The sequence below is a fragment of the Sapajus apella genome, unplaced genomic scaffold (genome assembly GCF_009761245.1).
Source record: "Sapajus apella isolate SASKATOON/1434 unplaced genomic scaffold, GSC_monkey_1.0 scaffold46, whole genome shotgun sequence".
Lineage (NCBI taxonomy): Eukaryota > Metazoa > Chordata > Mammalia > Primates > Cebidae > Sapajus > Sapajus apella.
Genome location: NW_022436986.1, coordinates 16,889,066 through 16,909,097, shown reverse-complemented (window position 1 = coordinate 16,909,097; position 20,032 = coordinate 16,889,066). Strand labels below are relative to the sequence as shown.

The following is a 20,032-nucleotide window of genomic DNA, read 5'->3' as shown; positions in this document are numbered from 1 at the left end:
ATCAACAGACTTTATGTTATTTTGTATTTTATATTTTGTTTATAAATATCTTTTTCCAGAACAGTTTGAAAATTCTTTGCAAAGATGGTTCCCTTTTACAAGAAGCAGGAATGTGCAATGCCTTAGAGACAACTTTGAAGCCAGGAATCTCCCCAAATGTTGCCCTAAGTTCCACTGTTTTCATGTTCACACCTAAGAAAGTCATTCTTAAACACTTCCTCAAGATCACTGAAAACATCCTTAAGCAGAAAAGAGAAGCAGTTTTTAAACTGCCTGACCTCTCTTCTGGATTTCATCCAGGTGTTGAAATAGTTCAGCAAAGAGACCAACATGTTAGGAGGTTCATGCTTGGGTACGAAGTGGCTCCTGAATACTTTCCCCCTGCTTTCAGAGGCCTTGCTTGATTCAGTCTGTGACTCATGCACAGCAGGCCCTGTTAGTCATAGTTTGAATTTGTTTTTCTTTCTTCATGGATCGTTCTGATCAACAGTTTAATATTTTTGATGATCTGAAAATAAAAGCAATTCCCTCTGCCCTCCATTTTGATCTTTTATCGTTCCTCAGGTTTAAAAGATCAAAGGGGTGAGTCTGGATTAATACTGTGAGCTTTTACCAAGTTATGCCTAAAGAAAACAGAGTACTTACTTGAGGTGACTATGTTTGGTAGTTACAGGAAATACATGATGTTCTCTAAGTCACTCAGGCATATCAACCTGAGGGAGCTGGAGAAACAGCTCTCTGCTCTGGGTGTGATGTTCTGTCTTTCTGAGTTAGCAGTAACTGTGTGAGGAGATGAATCTGTTACTTGGCTTGACTATAGTAATCGTTTCATTGTATATGTTATCTAAACATCATGTTTTACCCCTCATATATAATAAAAATCAAAATAAAACATCTTTTTTTCTAAAAAGAGGCAGTACGATAGGAGTCTCTATTAAATAGGCATAATAATTTATACCTGACATAATGTGTGTAAACACTCTTTGAAATTGATAGAGCAGCTATAGACCTGTCAAGTACTTCTTAACGTATCATTAATACATTAATAATGCCATCTTGAGAGAATCTACCCCCAGCTATGGATAATCTGGTAATTTTATGATTTGACCTTAGCAAAGGAAGACCTCTCAAAGGTATTCTGGTCTCAATGGCTCTGTCTTGCAAATAGTTTTAGCTGGCTGGGAATACTTGAGGAACTGTTAGAATGTGGCCTAGTTATCTCTCCCCAGCTCCCCACCCCCCACCGTCCCTCCCCTATTTTCCCCCAACTGACCCCAGTGTGTAGTACTCCCCTCCCTGTGTCCATGTGTTCTCATTGTTCAACACCCGCCTATGAGTGAGAACATGCGGTGTTTGATCTTCTGCTCTTCTGTCAGTTTGCTGAGAATGATGGTTTCCAGGTTCATCCATGTCCCTACAAAGGACCCAAACTCATCGTAGGTGATGCGGAGGAAGGCAGCAAATCATACTGCCACATGTGTACCTATGCAACAATTTTGCATGTTCTTCACATGTATCCCAAAACCTAAAATGCAATAAAATAAATAAATGGGAAAAAAAAAAAAGAATGTGGCCTAGTAGGGTTTATATTTATGCAGTTGTCATAATGTCTGTTTATGAATCATAGAAAAAGGGATAAACCGAGAGACATTTCCATCGATTTTCTGATTAATGTAGCCATAAATATTAGGCTCTTTCAAACAGTCTGCTGAATTATTCCACATAAGACTTGTTACATGTAATTATTTTGGTTTACTCAGCTTGTAAGATAAAAGGACTTCATGGGTCATGTATTTTTAACCAAAACTAGCCTCTTAAAAATATGTCTAAACATAGATATGCCTCCCTTTAAGAAAATTTAAAAGCACTATCTCAACCTAGGTGATTTGGCTATTTATTTTATAAAATTCTGATGAAATATTTTAGAAATTATGTTTATTGGACAAAGCAAGAGGGACATGAAACTTTTCTATATTTTTTAGTTGCATGCCAAAATAACAGGGATATTATTGGTATAACTTTAAATAAATATACTTATAAAAATACAGAGAATTTTCTTTTTATAAAGTAAGCTCTGCTCTATCCATGCCAAACTATTTCCAAGACTGTAAAACAAAAGGAATATTACCATTCACTCTGAAGTTCATCTGTGAATTCAGATTTCCACAAAAAATGTATGGCATTTCCATAGGAGGAAAGCAAGATATTTTCTAATCCCTGTGGGGCATGTTGCTGGACTTTCTCTTGCTCTTTGACTCTAACTGTTCAGGGTTTTGGTTTACTAGCAGGTTCACAGAGGGGGAGAAAGGGAACAGTCACATCTTTCAGAGTACCCATTGTACTTAGTAGCATGCTACGGCATTAGTTTACTAACTTGTAGTGAGGGAAGAGCCACAGTTCAAACTGTTTTATTCTGTGCCAGATATCTCCCAGCTCTGCATTTGTCTTTGTTCGGTCCACCAAAAATGATATCAGGACTATAGGATTCTCTGTGTTCTCCTCCATGGGCTTTCCAGTTTGCTACTTTTACAACATTAAATGCCTGACATTGCCTCCGTGTCCTGTGATTTGCGTCAATGTGGACAGTCGTCTTGATTTCCTTTCAGACTTGGGTAGAATTACCAAGAACTAAACTTGGCTCTAAGAGCAACGTGCACTCTCTGACCATAAGGACTGCGGATGTACTTTGCTTTCTTCCTGGATGGAATTCACTTAGTTTGTTTTGTTGTTGTTTTAGAATCTGAGGTGATAAATTTATTTTGCCTTTCATTTTTTGTGAAATGACCCCAACTTACAAGTTGGGGGGTCTCAATAAGACCGAAACGATCTTAAACTATCCTACTCTTATTATTCCTGAACTTCAACAGAAAATAATCATTCATCTTTCCCTTCTAACCTCATATGAGTCTTTTGAAAAGAGTAAAAATTTAAAAAGTGTACACCTTTCCATTTTCTTTATTACTATTTTTACATAGACAAATTAGTGAAGTTATATTGTCAGTCTCCCAATTTTCTTAGGTTGTCTTTATACTCTTTTATAAGGCTTAAGACAACTGTAACAATTTCCATACAAGAGCCGCAAAACACACTGACAAATAATATTCAAATTTTAAATAACACTTGAAATGTACTTTGAGAGGTAAAGAAGAACAGGGACTCCAAGTTACTTTATTGTAACTGGACAAAATCAGGGAACATTAGCCTTGTTGCCACATTAGAGTTCATCTTGACAGCTACCTGACATCTGTGTTAGCATAGATATGAGAAAATTAGTGTCTGAGTAGTAAATGGACCCCCAAATCACATTAGCTAAAGAGAGGCATTTACAAGCTAAGTCTTCCAACTCTCTGTCTAATTCTCATTCTACCATGCCTCAAGTTACAAGCTGGAAAAGCACGTTCATTTCTTTATGTACTATATTTGAAAGGATGTAGGATAGACAAATAAAATAAAACAATTTTATTAACAAATTATGAGAAAATTGATTTTGCAAAAATGATAGTGAAAATGACAATAACAAATGAATTATATGACTTGGAGGGTGCCATTGCCATAAGACATGCTTTGTTATTGGGGTAGCCATAGATTTTGGCATTTTCCCTGTTTTATGACATCCAACTAAAATTTCACACATTGACACATTTTGTTCTCCATGTTCTTCCCTGCCTTCCCCCTCTTCCCTTTCTTGTCTTATGTTCTGGTTCTCACCTTTCGGGCTGCAGCCAATCAATCTTCTTAGGGCACCCTGCTTTACAGGGACAAGGGTGGGGCCAGGTACAAGTATAGAGGAAAGCATTATTTTTTGAGATTCCTTTTTTTAAAAAAAACAAAATTAGACTTTTAATTTTTTAAGCTTATTGGTGGTATAACTCACAAATAGAAATTGTATCTATTTAAAGTGAACTAGGTGCTGTTTTGATATACATATATATTGTGAAATAATCTCTGCAATCAAGATAGTGAACTATCACCTCACATGGTTACCTTTGTGTGTATGTGGTGAGAACACTTAGGACCTACCCTCTTAGCAAATTTCAAGTGTGCAATACAGTGTTGTTAACTGTCGTCACTATATGGTACAGTACATCTCCAGTACTTAGTCATCTCGCATGACTGAAACTCTGCACTCTTTGATGACCGTCTCCCCATCCTCCCATCCCTGACAGCCACCATTCTACTCTGTGCTTCTGTGAGTTCAACTCTTAGATTCCACGTACAAGTGAGATCATTTGGTATTTGCCTTCTGTATCTGGCTAATTTCACTTAGCATAATGTTCTCGAGGTGATCCATGTCCAGATGCTTTGAATAAGGTTACAGGTCTGGGAAACTTCACTCTCAGTCTTCTGAACTCTCTTCCCTTCTATCTTTCTGAAACTGAAGGTTGTTTAACTTTATTTAAAAGCAGTATACAAATTAACTTATTACATGGAGATGCCTCAGGGTTACCATTCTTTCATGCTGTGAAATGCTTTTAAAGTCTACAGTGTGCCAAGCCCTAATGACAGGATAACTTCCTGTTTTAAGGCTGTTTTTTATTGTTTGTTTTGCTCCAGAGTATTTACCTTAGTTTTAGTCACTGTTATTTAATTTAGAAGAAACTTTATAATGGCCTACAAAAGAGAGAAATAAAAACAATTTAGGAATAAGAACCATGTTATGAAAAAACACTCTGGGATTTTTGGTGCTCATCCTTGTAGGCACAGAGACACCAGAAGTGCACACACAAGGAAAGAAAGCCATGTGAGGATACAGGGAGGTAACCATGTGAAGCCACCTGCAAGCCAGGAAGAGAGGCCTTACCAGACACCAACCCTGATAGCACCTTGACCTTGGACTTCCAGCCTTTAGAACCATAAGAAAAAAAATTTCTGTTGTTTAAGACACAGAAATTTTCTGTGATATTCTGTTATGGCAGCCCTAACATACTGATGTAATCTTGGAGAAAAGAAAGTCACGAAGATATGAAATAGTTCAAGTCCATGAAAGAAAGTGCCTTGGATTGGGTAGAAATTATGCTTAATATCATTTGAGTTATACCATAAGGTTTCACCTTCTTTAAAAAGAAGTCACCCATATTCTTGTTGCGATGTTTGCATTAAACACAATTTGGGATGATGTCCTGATTTGGGACACTTCTTTGATCTCCAAATGGTACCATTAATAGCTGAGCTTCCAGAGTTTGTCAGTAAAAAGGTTTTATAGAAAATCTGATTGGGAGTCATTTTCAATCCTCCCAAGATGACTTTTTGGGGGACTGACTAGACCCCAACATAGAGAGACTTTCCATCAACTAACAAATTGGGGGCTTGCTAATGTGGTCAAAGGTGGCTAGCCTGAGGAAAATGCATCACTGATGTCATCTTAAATGTTCCCTGATTTCTGAAGAATCATGAATGTGTCTATGAGGGTAAGAGTCAGCTTTAAATATCTGGCAGCCACAGAGGGTATAAAGCCAACTTACAAGTGTGTCAGTTGAGTTAGAGCTCTCCTGGACCAGTTATTGCTCCTCCCTACCTCCCACCCAATCCTTCTGGTATCATACATAGCAGCTAGGAAATGGGGGAAGAATGAGTGAGCATGAGCTAAGAAGCCAACTGTAATTTTTTTTATATGAAAGTTAAACTGCAATATCCCTGAGAAGGGAGGAACTGTGAATGCCATTGGATGCTTTGGTTATGACTTGGGTCTAGACACTTAAATGACTAAGTTGGGATGTTAATGATTTCAAATCAACTAATAGTAACCAGAAAAATCACAGAGCCTCCTTAAGGTATGCTTAAATAGTGGCAAAAGAATTCGCTGAATAAAATGACAAAGAAAGTAAGATTGTGTTACGTGCAAGTCCTGTTCATTCAACAGCTGAGTTACAGTAATAATAATCTTAGCTCACATGTTTAACTCTTGTTTATAGACCCGAAATCCTAAAAGATAAACATAAAATTAAGAAAAATAAATGTATAGAAAGATGGTATTATCAAAGGATCAGACATTTTCTGCAATTTTTGGAAGATAAAGAGAGGTGATTGGCTAGATAGAAAAATTAACATCAACTAAGTAGCTGAAACCTACAGTGCATAACAGGTAAACAAAGATAACTAGGCATACAAGGAAACAACACAAAATAAACATGAATCAGAGGGAAAACAGACACAAGAAGTGAAACCTGGCACAAAAGAAGAGGTTTACTGAGAGAAGAATGGTTACATTTTGCCTATAAATTCATGGAAAATTTCAAAGTTCAGATATAGCAGGGGCTATAAGTAGGAGCCAGCTTGAAGGAAGTCAGCAAAGTAATGGAAGTATTCTTGGAACTTTTTTCTTTAGAGATTACCCATGCTCAGGTATTTCTTTGTCGTGATGTGACAACCAACTAATACAGCTACCAAGCACTTGATATTATTCCTTCTAATTATAGGTATATACCCATAACAAACCTTCCTTCCCCACTACCTTTCTGAGCCTCTAATATCCATCATTTTACTTTCTATCTCCATGAGGTCAATTTGTTTTTAGCTCCCACATATGAGCAAGAACATGAAATACTTGTCTTTCTGTGTCTGGCTTATTTCACTCAACATAAATGTCCTGCAGTTCCTTCCATGTCGTTGCAAATAACAGGAGTTTATTCTTCTTATGGATAAGTAATATTTCATTGTGTATATGTACCACATTTTCTTTATCCACTCATCCACTGATGGATACCTAAGTTGATTCTATATCTTGGTTATTGTGAATAATGCTGCAATAAAAATGGAAGTGCAGATATCTCTTAGATATACTGATTTTCTTTCTTTGGGCTGTATATCCATCCAGTAGTGAGATTGCTGGATCATATGGCAATTCTATTTTTAGTTTTCTGAGTAACATCTATACTTTTTTCCATAGTGACTGTAGTAATTCACATTCCCATGAATAGTATAGGAGAGTTCTAATTTCTCCTAAGGTTGAACTTTCTGTCCCCTTTTCCTGCTTCATTTTTCTCTATAGCATTTGATGCCATACACATACAACACATATTTTCCTGTCTTTCCCCATGAGGAGGTAAGATCTTTGAGGGCAGAGAACTTAGCCTGTTTTGTTTACTCCCGTATCTATAAGGCCTGGAATAGTGATAGATGTTGAGAAGCTCAATACACACTTGTAGAATGAATAAATGAATGAATGTATGTAGGTAAAGTGCTTGAAATAGGGCCTTGCTGAAAATAACCACTTAATATAAATCAGTTATTATTACCACTATTAAAAAGGATGAAAAGAATGTTGAACTAACATGAATCCTGATTCCGAATTCCGAATTACTTTTCATCAAAGTAGCTTCTGGCAGGGGACTAATCTTTCACTGATGAGTTTTATGAAAATTATTTTACTTATATGGGAAGGTATTGTTACCACTTCCCATTTACACAAAGACACAGAGAAAGAATTTGGTTTTCTAGTATTCTTCACGATACAAGAAGCAAACTCTTGCAGTTTGATTTCTATGGCAATGGCTTCTAGGACAAAGATACTGGGAGGCTTTGAAAAGTGGTATAGGTGAGACCAATGACAGAAATCTGGGTAACTACAAGTATATGGTCTATCCTGCAATTCACCACCGAAGGGTCTTCCCCAGACAAGTCCCCACACACATGACACTCACAGCATTTCCGTTTTCAATCCAGGCGATGGTGGGGACAGGAATGCCTGTTGCTGTACAATGCAGGGTCACAAAGGAGCCAAAGGTGACATTGTGGGATTCAGGAGCCCGCAGGATCCTGGCAAAAACTGTTAGGAAGAGAGAAGTTGTGAGTGATGCTTCTGTAGGAAGTGGTCAAGCTAGAGTGATCTTTTAAAAATGCAAATTAGACCATGTTCCCCTATGTGCAATCCTTCAGTGTTTGCTCTCTTTTAAGGATAATGCCAAATGCCATGGCCGAGCCTGCAAGCCCTTTATGTTATACCTATACATTTCTCACTACTCAAGGACACACTGACTTATTCCTAACATAGAAACTTGCCCTTGTTCTTCCTTTGCCTAGACCACTCATCCCCTAGATCCTCACATAGCGGGTTCCTTGGATCATTCAAGTCTCTGTTTAAGTGACATTTTCTCAGAAAGCTCCCCCTTAATCACCCAACATCAAGTGTAATTCTCCCCCCATTCACTTTTCATCAGCCTACATTATTGTCTTTACAGACTTTACAACTATCTGAAATTACCTTACTTATTTTTACTTGTCTATTATTCCCCTTTCTCGTTAGATTGTTTGAAGCCAAAAGCCTTGCCTGTTTTGTTGACAGCTGTATTGTTTCAGACAGGGTTCTTGACCAGAGCAAGCATAGGCTAGTGTTTTATTGAATTAATCAAATAATTATGTTTTACATCCTCAACTGTATCACAATGGGAGGGTAGAAAAATTGTGTCAAACTTTTCAGGTGATATATTGGGCAAAAGAGGATATTTTATATAAAGTATAGGCAGGAGAATGAGTAGTTTATATTCCTTTCAAATGTTGAATCCCCACTGATTAAGTAAGAGGAAGTTATTTTGATGTAGGAAGAAATTTTACCTTTAAAGAGTGGGATTGAAGCTCACAATGCATTATAAATTGAAGGATACTTAGATTCACAGAATCATTAAACTTGGAAGAGACTTCAGAGATCAGCTAGATTCTTGCTCTTATTTTATAGATGTGGAAACCAAATCTTTGTTAATTTAAGTAAGATGCTTTCCCAAGGTAACAAGAGTGATGAATGAGAAACCTGGACTCAGGTCTTCTGACTTCAAATTCAGTGTTTGTTTAAACTGTTATGGAATCTTTTGGATGACCTGTTATACTGTAAATGTATTTTATGCTCCTAGCTTTTGATTTCTAGGACTTAAGCACAGAACATAATATTAGTGTATGAAGCCCCAATTAGCACAATGCTTTGAAGCTGAGTTCTAGTTAATTGAAATTTGTGAAGACTGGATTCTAAACTAAAGTATGGGGAGACTACATGTACTAGATAAGGAGATATGTGGGACAATGATAGAACAGGTCCGGAGCAGTGTCACAAGTTGGTTTGATTGTTGAATACCTCTTAAAAAGCATTGCATAATTTAAAGAGATTAAGGAGTATTTGATTTGTTTGACAATTGGGGACTTTTTGTGAATTTAAATTAATTTGACTTCCTATCTTTGGATATTGATATTTTAGATATACAAATGTGGGGCCCAAAAGCCAGGAGACAAAGAAGATGCTGTCTTCAAGGCAGAAAGAGATTACAAAAAAATAACAAAGAATGGCATGAAATGTTTAATATGGAGCTGAATTTCTCCCCCAAAACCAAAATTGAGCCTGATTTTAGGTCCTGGGATCTAATTAACAATCTATAAAAATTAAAGGGTTGAGTAATATTTCAAAGAACACTATGGAGATGCAATTCAATCAAACCCAGACATTTAACAGGGAAAATTATTAGCATTAGGGGGTACGAAAGAAAGAGTGATCTGTTATAGATTGAAAGAGACTTAAGAGACATATTACCTAAATGCAATGTGTGGCCCTGCTTGGATTCTTATTCTCCCAACTCAGTCTAAATTCACACTTGATAACTAACACTGACAGGCATCCTAGCAAGGGTGCATCCAGGTACTCGTCTAATATTTTCTAGTTGCAGGAACAGAGACATAGCATCCATGTGCATCATCTGGCTAAAGTAACTCTTGTAGGGGTTGGGGCTATGCTTGTGTTTCCTAAATTTTTTGAGTGTGGGACTACTGCATGACCATCTTACGGGTCCCATTGCCCCTGAGAATCTGAAACAAGCAAGATCTTTGAGAGATTTGGAAAATAGTGCTAGCAAAATGTTCTAGTAACATTGACTATGTCCTTGAACTTTCAGAATCAAAAAGTCTTTTTGAATGAAAGCCTTCTGGCTGAAGAGGAGCAGAATAAAAAATTGGAGAATAATACAATTTTGATTATGTCTTGCTGCTTTAATTTATAAAGCCAAGAGTTTTAATTTGGGGTCTTTAAATTCTTCCTGGAAATATAGTAATCAGAAAGGTTTTATTTTGTCTTAATTTACAGCAGTTTTTTTTTTCTTTTGGCTGTTATTATATTATTTGGAATATTATTTGGTCTTATTGCAAAACCTCTGATTATCCACATTGCACAATGCAACCAAGCATCATGTGGGATGGTAAATAAAACAGAGTGATTCAATGTGACTTCGGAATTAATTTAATTAATGTACTACTCTGCCCTCCATGGGAACTTACTGGGGCTCCAGTGGAGCACAGGCGGGTACAGGCTTACTACTGACATTTTATAGGTAGCTTCCTGAATGTGAGACTGCTGATAAACTTCTTTCTGAAGGGAACAGATATACTTTGGCCATGGGTTTTGTTAATTGCAGTGGGTTAAGTTAAGAGGACAAAAAGGCCAGGGATTAAAAGGAAGCTGCTTTCTCCTGCACTCTCACATTCTCTCCAGATGATAAAATAAAAACTCAACCCCTTTTTTTCAGTATTGAAAGTTAGTTTTCACCCTTCCTCCCAGTCTTCCTCCCTTCTCAAAGGAGATAGCAGATGCCTCTTGTGTTTCCACTCAAATGTTTCCTTATCATAGTACTTTCTCATCCCCATTCCCCTTACCCTTGTTTATAATTTATCATAACACTTACCACTATCTGAATCATTCGGTAATTACTGATTTATTTGTTTTCTTGTTTTTGTTTTTTGTCTGTCTCTCCTCTCTAGAATGTAAGCATCACAAGGGCAAGGTTTGCTTTGCTTATTAATATGGGCCGACTGATATAATCTATGTATCTATCTACATATCTATATTTCTAGAACCCTGCATGATATGTGTGTGTGTGTGTGTATATATATATATGTGGTATATATGTATACCACACATGTATATATATATATATATATATGTGTGTGTGTGTGGTAGGTAAGTAAGTTCACCAGGTCAGGGTCTCTTCATCCTACAACTAGGAGTGAAAGGGGAAAGAATGGGGTAGGGAGGAGGAGGATGAGGAAACAGAAGTTATGCTAGTCTAATTCTTACATGGAATAGAAATCTTTATTTTTCACTCCAGCCTTATCAGCAATAAAGTTGATATATTTTTACCCAACTCTATCTGAGCAATTGCATAATACTCAAATTTATCATCTTCAAATCTGAAAGGTAAAAAGGTGATGCAGGAAATTTTGACATGTTTTTCAAGCATCAAAAACAATAAAGCCAGTTGCAATTAAAAATAAGTGCCAGATTAAGCTCCATGAATAATAATACACCTGCCATAACAAACTTGGACATAGGTCGGCAGTAAATCCCATTATTTCAGTGGTAGTCACAGCTGAAAATGTATTCTAGGTCATCGACTTAAGTTATATGACATGTTTCTCATCAAATAAAATGGGTATAGAATATCCCCATTTTGTGTTTTATTTGCATGAAAGAATATAAAAGTGTTTTGTTACATAAACAAACTGCTTAAAAAAGGAGCATTTATTATTTAATAAGTTGGAAAACATTTATAGCTGTGTTGATATGGATTTTTAAACCAAAAAAATCATCAAGCCCCTCTTTCTGTACATAGTTTAATCCATCTTTCTCCAGTTCACTGTGAGCCCTAAACCACTTGCTTTCCTGTGGGCCAGCAAGTTCATCTGCAGCATGGAAAATAGACACAGGTCATATATTTATCTCTGGGTTTTCTCTCATGGGATTTATTCATGAGTTTGGAGCTTTAATTTATCTTGGGCAGACTTGCAGGGCTCACTGCAAGTGGAGAATGCAAGTGGAACTCAAGAAGCCAGCAGTTCCAAAATCTTTTGTAACATAACCACGTTATATTCTCTCCCTATTTCAAGGCACTTTCAGATACAGAATCAATTTTATTATTGGTTGTCATCTTACAGAGTAATACATAGCAAAAAGATAAAGGCGTAATTCACTCTGAAATTGTACTGGGGTGCAATAAAAGCCCCAAGGGACAGGGGATCCATGTTAAGTCCTGAAATAAATGAGTGGTTTGGCTGGAGATGAACTACCTCTCTTTTCTTGGTAAGGGAGCAATGCCGGAGGAATACTTAAGTCTTTTATCAATTTCTATTTCTGAGCAGTTATTTCCAAAGGCACAATGAGCTCCCATGGAGTTTCTTTCCCCTTGCTCTTTTGTTACTTTCTAGCTTCCCTTGATGAGGGTTTTTAGGTTACATGATTCAAACCAGCAATGACTGGTAGGAATAAATTAAGAAAAAAAATTGCATAGGACCAGGTAAAATGCGTTTGTACCTGCATTTAGTTGTAAGCAACCTGATATTTAAAAATAAAAAAAACATTTTCAGTACTTTATATGAGATACTAAGATAAGGAGATACTGTTTTAAATAATACTAGTTTAGGATTAATTCCTACAGTCAACTCTATTACATAAGAACTCATGACTTTCATCCCCCAAATATCAAATTTTAGGTTAGAAAAGCACACAGTTTGGGGCTTAATCAGAATGCAAGGTACTTTTTTTTTTTTTTTGACAGGAAACTGTTGTTCTATAGGAGAGTTTTCCCCAAATAAATTTAATTTCCAGCTATTTTCTTCTAAACATATTCCGCTATGTATATATGTCTATATGCAATGAAAATAACTTAATTTTTATTGATATGGAGCAATTGCACAATACGCCTCAGCTTGTTGAAATCATCCCAATAAAAACCTAAGTTGGCACCTTCACATTCTAAGATTCCTCCAAAAACTGTAAAGCCCCCTACCCAAGAATGAAGTCTTTTAGTCAAAGCGTAGCTTTCTTTTCCAATTTATCCGGGATTTATACTTTCATGCTGATTCATTTTATTTCATTTTGTTTGCATTTCCAAAGACACCAGATTGAAACATTTCTTTTGACTCAATCTTCCTTAAGAAATGCAAAGGGTCAGTAAGCATGTTATATATAAAGAAGCCTATCTAATAACATGATTAAGCGCTGTGACTTAATATTCCCCATACATTGTTATTTCTTTAAAAAATGGCACTTAGAGCTGTTTATAAGGTCAGCAAAAATAAACAATTGAAAAGATCCACGAATTTAATAAGAAGCCATGCAGAAAGAAAAAAACAATACCTTTAGTATCTTGTTCAGGTTCCCTTTCTTCTGTTAATAAAAACAAGACAAAACAAACACACACAATAAACACGCAAACAAAACAACACATCATGAAAAGGGAAATCTTTGACCACAGAAACATCAAGTGTGCAACAAGATTAATTAGAAGCTGCTTGTTTCTTATTTCAATAAGAAACAAATGCAATCAAAGGAAACTGCTGGCCTTTTGAAAGCAAACTATTAAATGACATAAGGTTTCAAATGATTACTTTTAGCCTGGCAGTATTATACAGAAAATAAACTACAGCGTATCTAACAATGTAGCTCTTTCATGAATTTTTATTCTAATGTTGACAATTACCCTTTCTTTCAGGGCCACAGAGTGCCTACTATTCTCATACATTGCATTCCCCCTTGTAGCTTAGAGTCTCTTCTTACCAGGCCCTGCTGTGAAGTCAGTAGTGTTGAATCTGGGATCTCAGCTATCATTTCTATGGCAATAGACTCATGTTGTGGTAAACAGAGGATTAGGGGGTTTCTGCAGAATAGAACTTACCACCAACAGAGATCTGCAACTCTGCACTAACACAGAAGCTGCTTGGAGAGCAGAAAGGAGCAAATCATTACCTTCTGGGAATTTACTAAGGAAGTAAGGTCCACAGGATATTGTAAAATGTTTAGATTGGATAGAAAGCACTGAGAATTTATAAATGTTTAAAAATCCTAGAAGAAAGACAACAAAACCAAATTAATTGTTCCAAAATGTCTAATATAACCATACCAGACATAGATCCCACATGGAGCTATAGTTTTCTTTCCTGAAGTTTTATTTGTTCATGTCAATTTGAACCTTTCTTAGAGTTAGTAATAAGCCAACTGCAATATTTATTTGTAAGTAAAAAATGGCCATGCTATTGCTAACAACATTCAATGACAACAATACACTTGCATAGTCCTTCACAGATTATGGATATTTTCATGCACATTTTACATGATCTCATTTAACTCTCACCATATCTCAGTAATTGAACATAATTGATACTATCCAGCCTGAATTTGTTGACCTGTACATGTGATGGAAATGTTCCACCTGCAACCGCATTATGGTTGCCAAGGACCATGTGTCCATCCAGATGAACTTAGCCAAAATTGACAAGGTCACAGGCAGGTTTAATGGCCAATTTAAAACCTATACTGTCTGTGGGGGATTTCTCAGAATGGGTGAGTCAGATGACTCCATTCTCTGATTGGTCAAGTCTGACAGCATCTCAAACAACTTCTGATTAGTGAGAATCATGAGTGTGGAATATTTGTCATAAATAAATAGTGAAACCCCTCACTTTCTCCATCTAAAATTAGCCCATTTTCCAAACAAAGGATATGAGTCTTAGAGATTTGCTGCAGGTGCAGAGCGAGGAATTCAACCTCCTTTGCAGACATTGAGTCTTCCCAATGAGGAGTTCTCATATTTATACTTAACACCCAAATCCCTTATATTTAAGTGAATTTGTAATTCCTCATTTAGACTCTATTGTCTGTGTATACCTATGTAACAATCCTGCAAGATCTGCTCATGTACCCTAGAACTTAAAGTATAGATTTTACTGTCTGAACTTTCCCTACCTCCATCAACCCAGTGAATTGGATACATTTATTGTTAAAAGGAAATTTAGAGGTCATCTGTCAAATGTACCTTCAAATGAAGAAAATTTTTTTTAACAGTATTCCTAATGGTGCCTGGTAAAGCATAGGTATTGGATAAATATTAGTTTCTTTCATATTGAAAACTGGCGATCTGGACATTTGGAAACTGCAGATTCCCTGTCTGTATTACAGACCTTAATCAGAAGAAATAAAAGAAGGTCCATGGTTGGGCCACATTAGACCTGAAAAATTGTATTCGAATGCCTTTGTGCTGGGCACATCTTTCTAGTTCCCCAGAACAATGTCCTTGCTTCTAAATTTGGGGTGAAAAAACCTCACTCTCTCTCCTTCTTTTTCTTTTTCCTTTATCAGCCAAATACCTAAGAGTGGTTGGGGTGGCCGTGGTGTTTTTATAGGAATCTTAAGTGTCTTTATTCTGTGGCTGTGGTATCTCTAAAATTTTATTCTACTAAAGTTAAAGAGTATCAGTATTTTTTTTCCATTGGTAAATTTTGAGAATTATATTCACTTGTCATTTTCGTCCCTTAGAGTGCTCTTTGTCAGGGTTCAAGGGCAAGTGCAGGTCAATTCTGAGTCTCCTTTCAGTTTTGTTCCATAATCGATATAGGACTATACTTGAACTCTACTTTGAGCACAGGCTCAATTTTAGGCAATGTTAATTTTCTTTTGATATTTTTCACTTTGATGTTGTTTCTGTTGTTCATTTTGCCTTATTTGTTTGGGAATGGAAGCAGTGCAAAACTTGGAAAGAATACACCTATTTCTTTCACTGTAAATAAACAGGACCAACTCAAGAGAAGAAAGAATGTCTAAGATTTGTCATTTTCCTACGAGGAAGTTTAGAATTTCTACCAGAAATTATGGTTTCATTTATAGACTATCAAAATTTCTTTCTAATGCAAATATATTATACCTCTTTATAGATACAAATTTATATATGTTTATGCATTAACATACATTTACATGCACACACAATTGAGGTTACTTTAGAGAAAATTATACAAGAAAAGTCTATAGGCCTATTTAAGCTCAGGTATTCAGTGTATGACTTTGTATGTATCTATGACTTATTCAGTGTATGACTTCGTTGGTCATTTCAAGGTCAAACAGTAGTCCTAGTTTTTCCATGTATCCTGCTTGCCTAGCCTACTATGATCACTCTTGAATTCTCAACTTATTGTTTTACCACTTATCAATTTTAAAATATTCTGCTTCATCGTCTTTCTTCCAATTTAATTACTACATTTTCATTTAATTGCTTTATACGTAATGCATTGTTCTTGTCTTCCAAATTGACTGGTAAACTTCTTTAGGAAGGTTACAGCTAGAATTATTCTGGGGTTAGTATTAGACTTTTGTTGTTGGTTTATTTTCCTTTAAACTACAGCACAGCCTCTTGCAGAAAGAAGAACACACTTACTTTTAAAAAGTTATTTGCCAGTGGCATTAGTGAGGTATTTTCATCCTATTTTGTTGGAATTGTCTAATAGGATATTTAGAATAATCAATGACTGCTGTTATTGGACTAATTTGAGATATAATTTGTTCACTTCAACATCCAAGGTAAATAGTAATCCATAATTTTCTTAAAAAGTTTTACTTATTAGGAATTCAGTACCATAGTAGCAACCAATTTTGATCAATTGTGTTAAAAAAGAGAGAGAATATCTCTAAACCAAAACCAAACAGAAAACCAATCTATTTACAATTACTATGCGTAAGACCTTTTTCCTACTTCTGTCCAGCTAACAAGAATGAAAAAAGAAATTCATCAAATATTTTTATGTTTCCAAGCTTGTTAGTCACAATTTACCCTTCTGATTGTTCACTTTTGAACTCACATTTCTCTTATCTTGTGATATTCTGAACTAAAATTAACACAGACAGAGAATCTAACAAACTCTAAGAATTGCAGAACTCTAAGTGCTCTACTTCTGTGTGGACTATTTGCATAATTTTTATTTAGTCATATAACACAGCTGGCTCATTAATTTTATTCAAAATCATGAATATCCAACCTTTTTTTTTTTTTACTATCTTCCAGAAAGTCTATCTACCCAAGTTTGAATGGGAATATTTGTGTTTGTGTGTGTTTATGTGTGTGAGTGTGTGTGTGTGTGTGTGTGTGAGAGAGAGAGATGATTCTAGAGAAGATAAAATAAGTTTTTCCTACTCAATTCACTGTATTAGTTGTTTGGAGAAAGAATTTGGAGGGAAAATCAATTGTTGTATAGAAGAGGGAAAGCCATAAAGATTCTTTGATAAAAATAAAAGGAAGACATTTAGTAAAATCATACAGATTACATAGACCTTGTGAAAAGAAAGAAACAAAACCAGACAAGAAAACAGGCAGAGCTGTGGTAAGGTTTGTTTTCTTTGGACAAAAGAGTGGACATAGCCAAGAAGATAATAGGAATTTGGCTATGTAGAGTTGAAGTCTCAGAAGAGACTGAAATCACATATTCTTTGCTCTTTCTCAGATGGCATGGGGGCCTCCTCTTTCTGATACTGGAGATGTCATGAGAAAAAACATGCAAATAAAGCGAACAGAATTTAGAGATGAAGCCAAATAAGATCTGGCTAGCTCCACCCTGGGACAAATGTTTTAGAAAGGTTTGAGCAATAATCAAATACTGAAATCATGAAGGGAAAGAATTTGGGATATGTATGAAAGAGCTCCTTTGAGCATGGACATTCCAAAAAGCTTTCAGGTATACTAGTCAATTTCTTATCTTAGTGATTAGGGACAAGTCGATGTAAGTAATAAATCATGCAGTGGCATAAGCATAAAGATTAAGTGAACAGACTCTGTATTTAGGCTGCCTGGTTAGAAGCCTTGTTATATAATTAATTTCTAATACATTATTTCTGCTATATAGGAAAACTATTAATATGTGTGTATATAAGTACGTGTTTTATTTGTAAATAGGATTATCATATTAGTTAAAGTAGCTTTGGAGTTGATACTCTTTTCTAGGTGGATAAAAAATCACTTTTAAACATCAGTACTTTCGAACTCTTTCAAATAATAATATAAATTATTATTTTTATATATTCAACTGGATAGAGTTTACATAATGATATATAATAATTACAGTGTAAAGAGTACTAATCAAGATGGTGTTATGATATCACAATTTAGTCATCTAGCTAGAAGTACGTCGCAATAATGAAGATATAAGTTTTTGCTCTCTAAAAAGACAAAGCCATAGTAAAAAACAAGATGAATATCTCCGTATATAAGAAGGCAGACAAAACACAACAGATAAGCAGTTACTGCTGAGTTCCAATTCTATAAACAGAGAGAGAGGCTTGAAATTTGATTTCTCTAGAAATGTACTATAGGGGGTGGGGGACTGGAGGCTCACTGCTTGAAACCAGAGCAGTCATAGTATTGTAGTCAGAAACATGTGTTATGCTTTCGACTGCTTTAGTCACTGGGTCTAGATTGAATTCCAAAACATTAAAGGATGGGGGCCCTACAATTGCTCCCTGCAACACCTTGTTTGAATGAAGGAAGTAGAGAGAAACCTCAAAAATTACTGGAAAATGAATAAATTATTTCAGAGATGATGATAAGATTTGCAGTGGCAAATCATAATTTCAAAGCATATTAGGAAAACAATTGCTAAGCAAGAACAAATTGACTTTTGACTCAATGAATTCAGTAACTAGGGGATTAATTTACTCTGGAAGAAACTAAAGTAGTTCAAAGGGAGTTTAAGAACCTCAAATAATAGTAGCTGTATACAAAAATAAGAAATTATAAAACCAACAGGCAAAATTGAAATACAATTAATAGTAGAAATGCTAGAAATTAAAAAGATAATAACAACCCAAACAGAGACACAAACAATATGACAAACTCAATCTTGGACAAGTTCAGGTGAAGAATTAAAGAATCAGAAAATGGTATTTAAGCCATCATACAGCCCTGAGACCAAAGAGAAACAAGACAGAAATGTGAAAGATTAAAAGATGGGAAAACCAGATTTAGAGCTCCAATGTATGTTTACAGGAGTGCGAGAAGTAAATAATAGAAGGAAGAGCAGAGAATTTACATTTGAAGACATAATGGTGGAGATTTTCTAGGCTTGAAGCAATACTTGAATGCCCAGATGAGTTAAAGTGGTGGCTTTTAAAGCTTGAAATTCATTCAATCACTTATGAAGTTTAAGCAAGCAAACACACAAACAATTAAATGCTGGGCACACAATTTATGTAACTGAGTCAATTTTTTTTTTTTGCCTGGGTTTTGGGGATGAGTATTTTGCAGAATTACTTGAAGACTACCTTTCATGGGGCCGTGGGATTGCAAACCATTGCCATAATGAGTGCATAGGAGGATTAATAAAAATAATTTCACACAGTTGTAGTTTTAAACATTTTTTTTATTTCTGAGATATTGGTGCACCCATTACCTGGGCAGTGTACACTGTACCCAATAGGTAGTCTTTTATCCCTCCCCCTTTCACCGTTTCACCTGAATCCCCAGAGTCCAATGTGTCATTCCTATGCCTCTGCATCTTCATATCTTAGCTCCCACTTAAGCGTGAAAACATATGATGTTTGGTTTTCCATTCCTGCGTTACTTCACTTAGAATAATGGTCTCCAATTCATTCCAGGTTGCTAAGAGTGCTGTTATTTCATTCCTTTTTATGTCTAAGTAGTATTTCATATACTACATTTTCTTTATCCACTGGTTGACAGATTGGCATTTGGGCTGGTTCTATACTTTTGCAATTGCAAATTGTGCTGCCATAAGCATGCACGTGCAAGTATCTTTTTTGTATGACTTCTTTTCCTCTGTGTATATGCCTAGTAGTGAGATTGCTGGCTAATATGGTAGATAGACTTTTAGTTCTTTAAAGAATCTCCACATTGTTTTCCACAGTGATTGTACTAGTTTATATTCCCACAAACAATGTAAAAGTGTTCTCTTTTCACCACAACCATGCCAATATCTATTACTTTTTGATCATAGCCATTCTTGTAGGAGTAAGATGGTATTGCACTGTGGATTTGATTTGCATTTCCCCGATAATTAGTGATGTTGAGCATTGTTCCATATGCTTGTTGGTCATTTGTATATCGTTTTTCAAGAATTGTCTGTTCATGTTCTTAGTCCACTTTTTGATGGGATTGTTTCTTTCTTTCTTTTTTTTTTTTTTCTCTCACCTGCAACTGTCTTGATTGAGTTGTATTGTTTGTTTTTTTCTTGATGATTTGTTTGAGTTCTTTGTAGATTCTGGATATTAGTCGTTTGTCAGATGCATCATTTG

The 20,032-nt window shown here is 35.7% G+C and overlaps 1 protein-coding gene and 1 pseudogene across 6 annotated transcripts in view; one reads left to right on the top strand and one right to left on the bottom strand.

Annotated features, from left to right (window-relative positions):
* Positions 1-20,032, bottom strand: part of MUSK (muscle associated receptor tyrosine kinase) — a 135,233-nt gene that overhangs the window by 51,939 nt on the left and 63,262 nt on the right. For 4 of the 6 annotated variants that reach the window (XM_032240326.1, XM_032240327.1, XM_032240328.1 and 1 more), the window contains 2 exons: positions 13,103-13,132; positions 7,641-7,765 (listed from right to left, as the gene is read on the bottom strand). In XM_032240326.1, the coding sequence (XP_032096217.1) occupies positions 7,641-7,765; positions 13,103-13,132 (155 nt within the window). The remainder of the gene's footprint in view (positions 1-7,640; positions 7,766-13,102; positions 13,133-20,032) is intronic. The other 2 variants (XM_032240330.1, XM_032240331.1) reach the window with 1 other exon arrangement.
* LOC116524596 lies at positions 13,346-14,367 on the top strand (annotated as a pseudogene).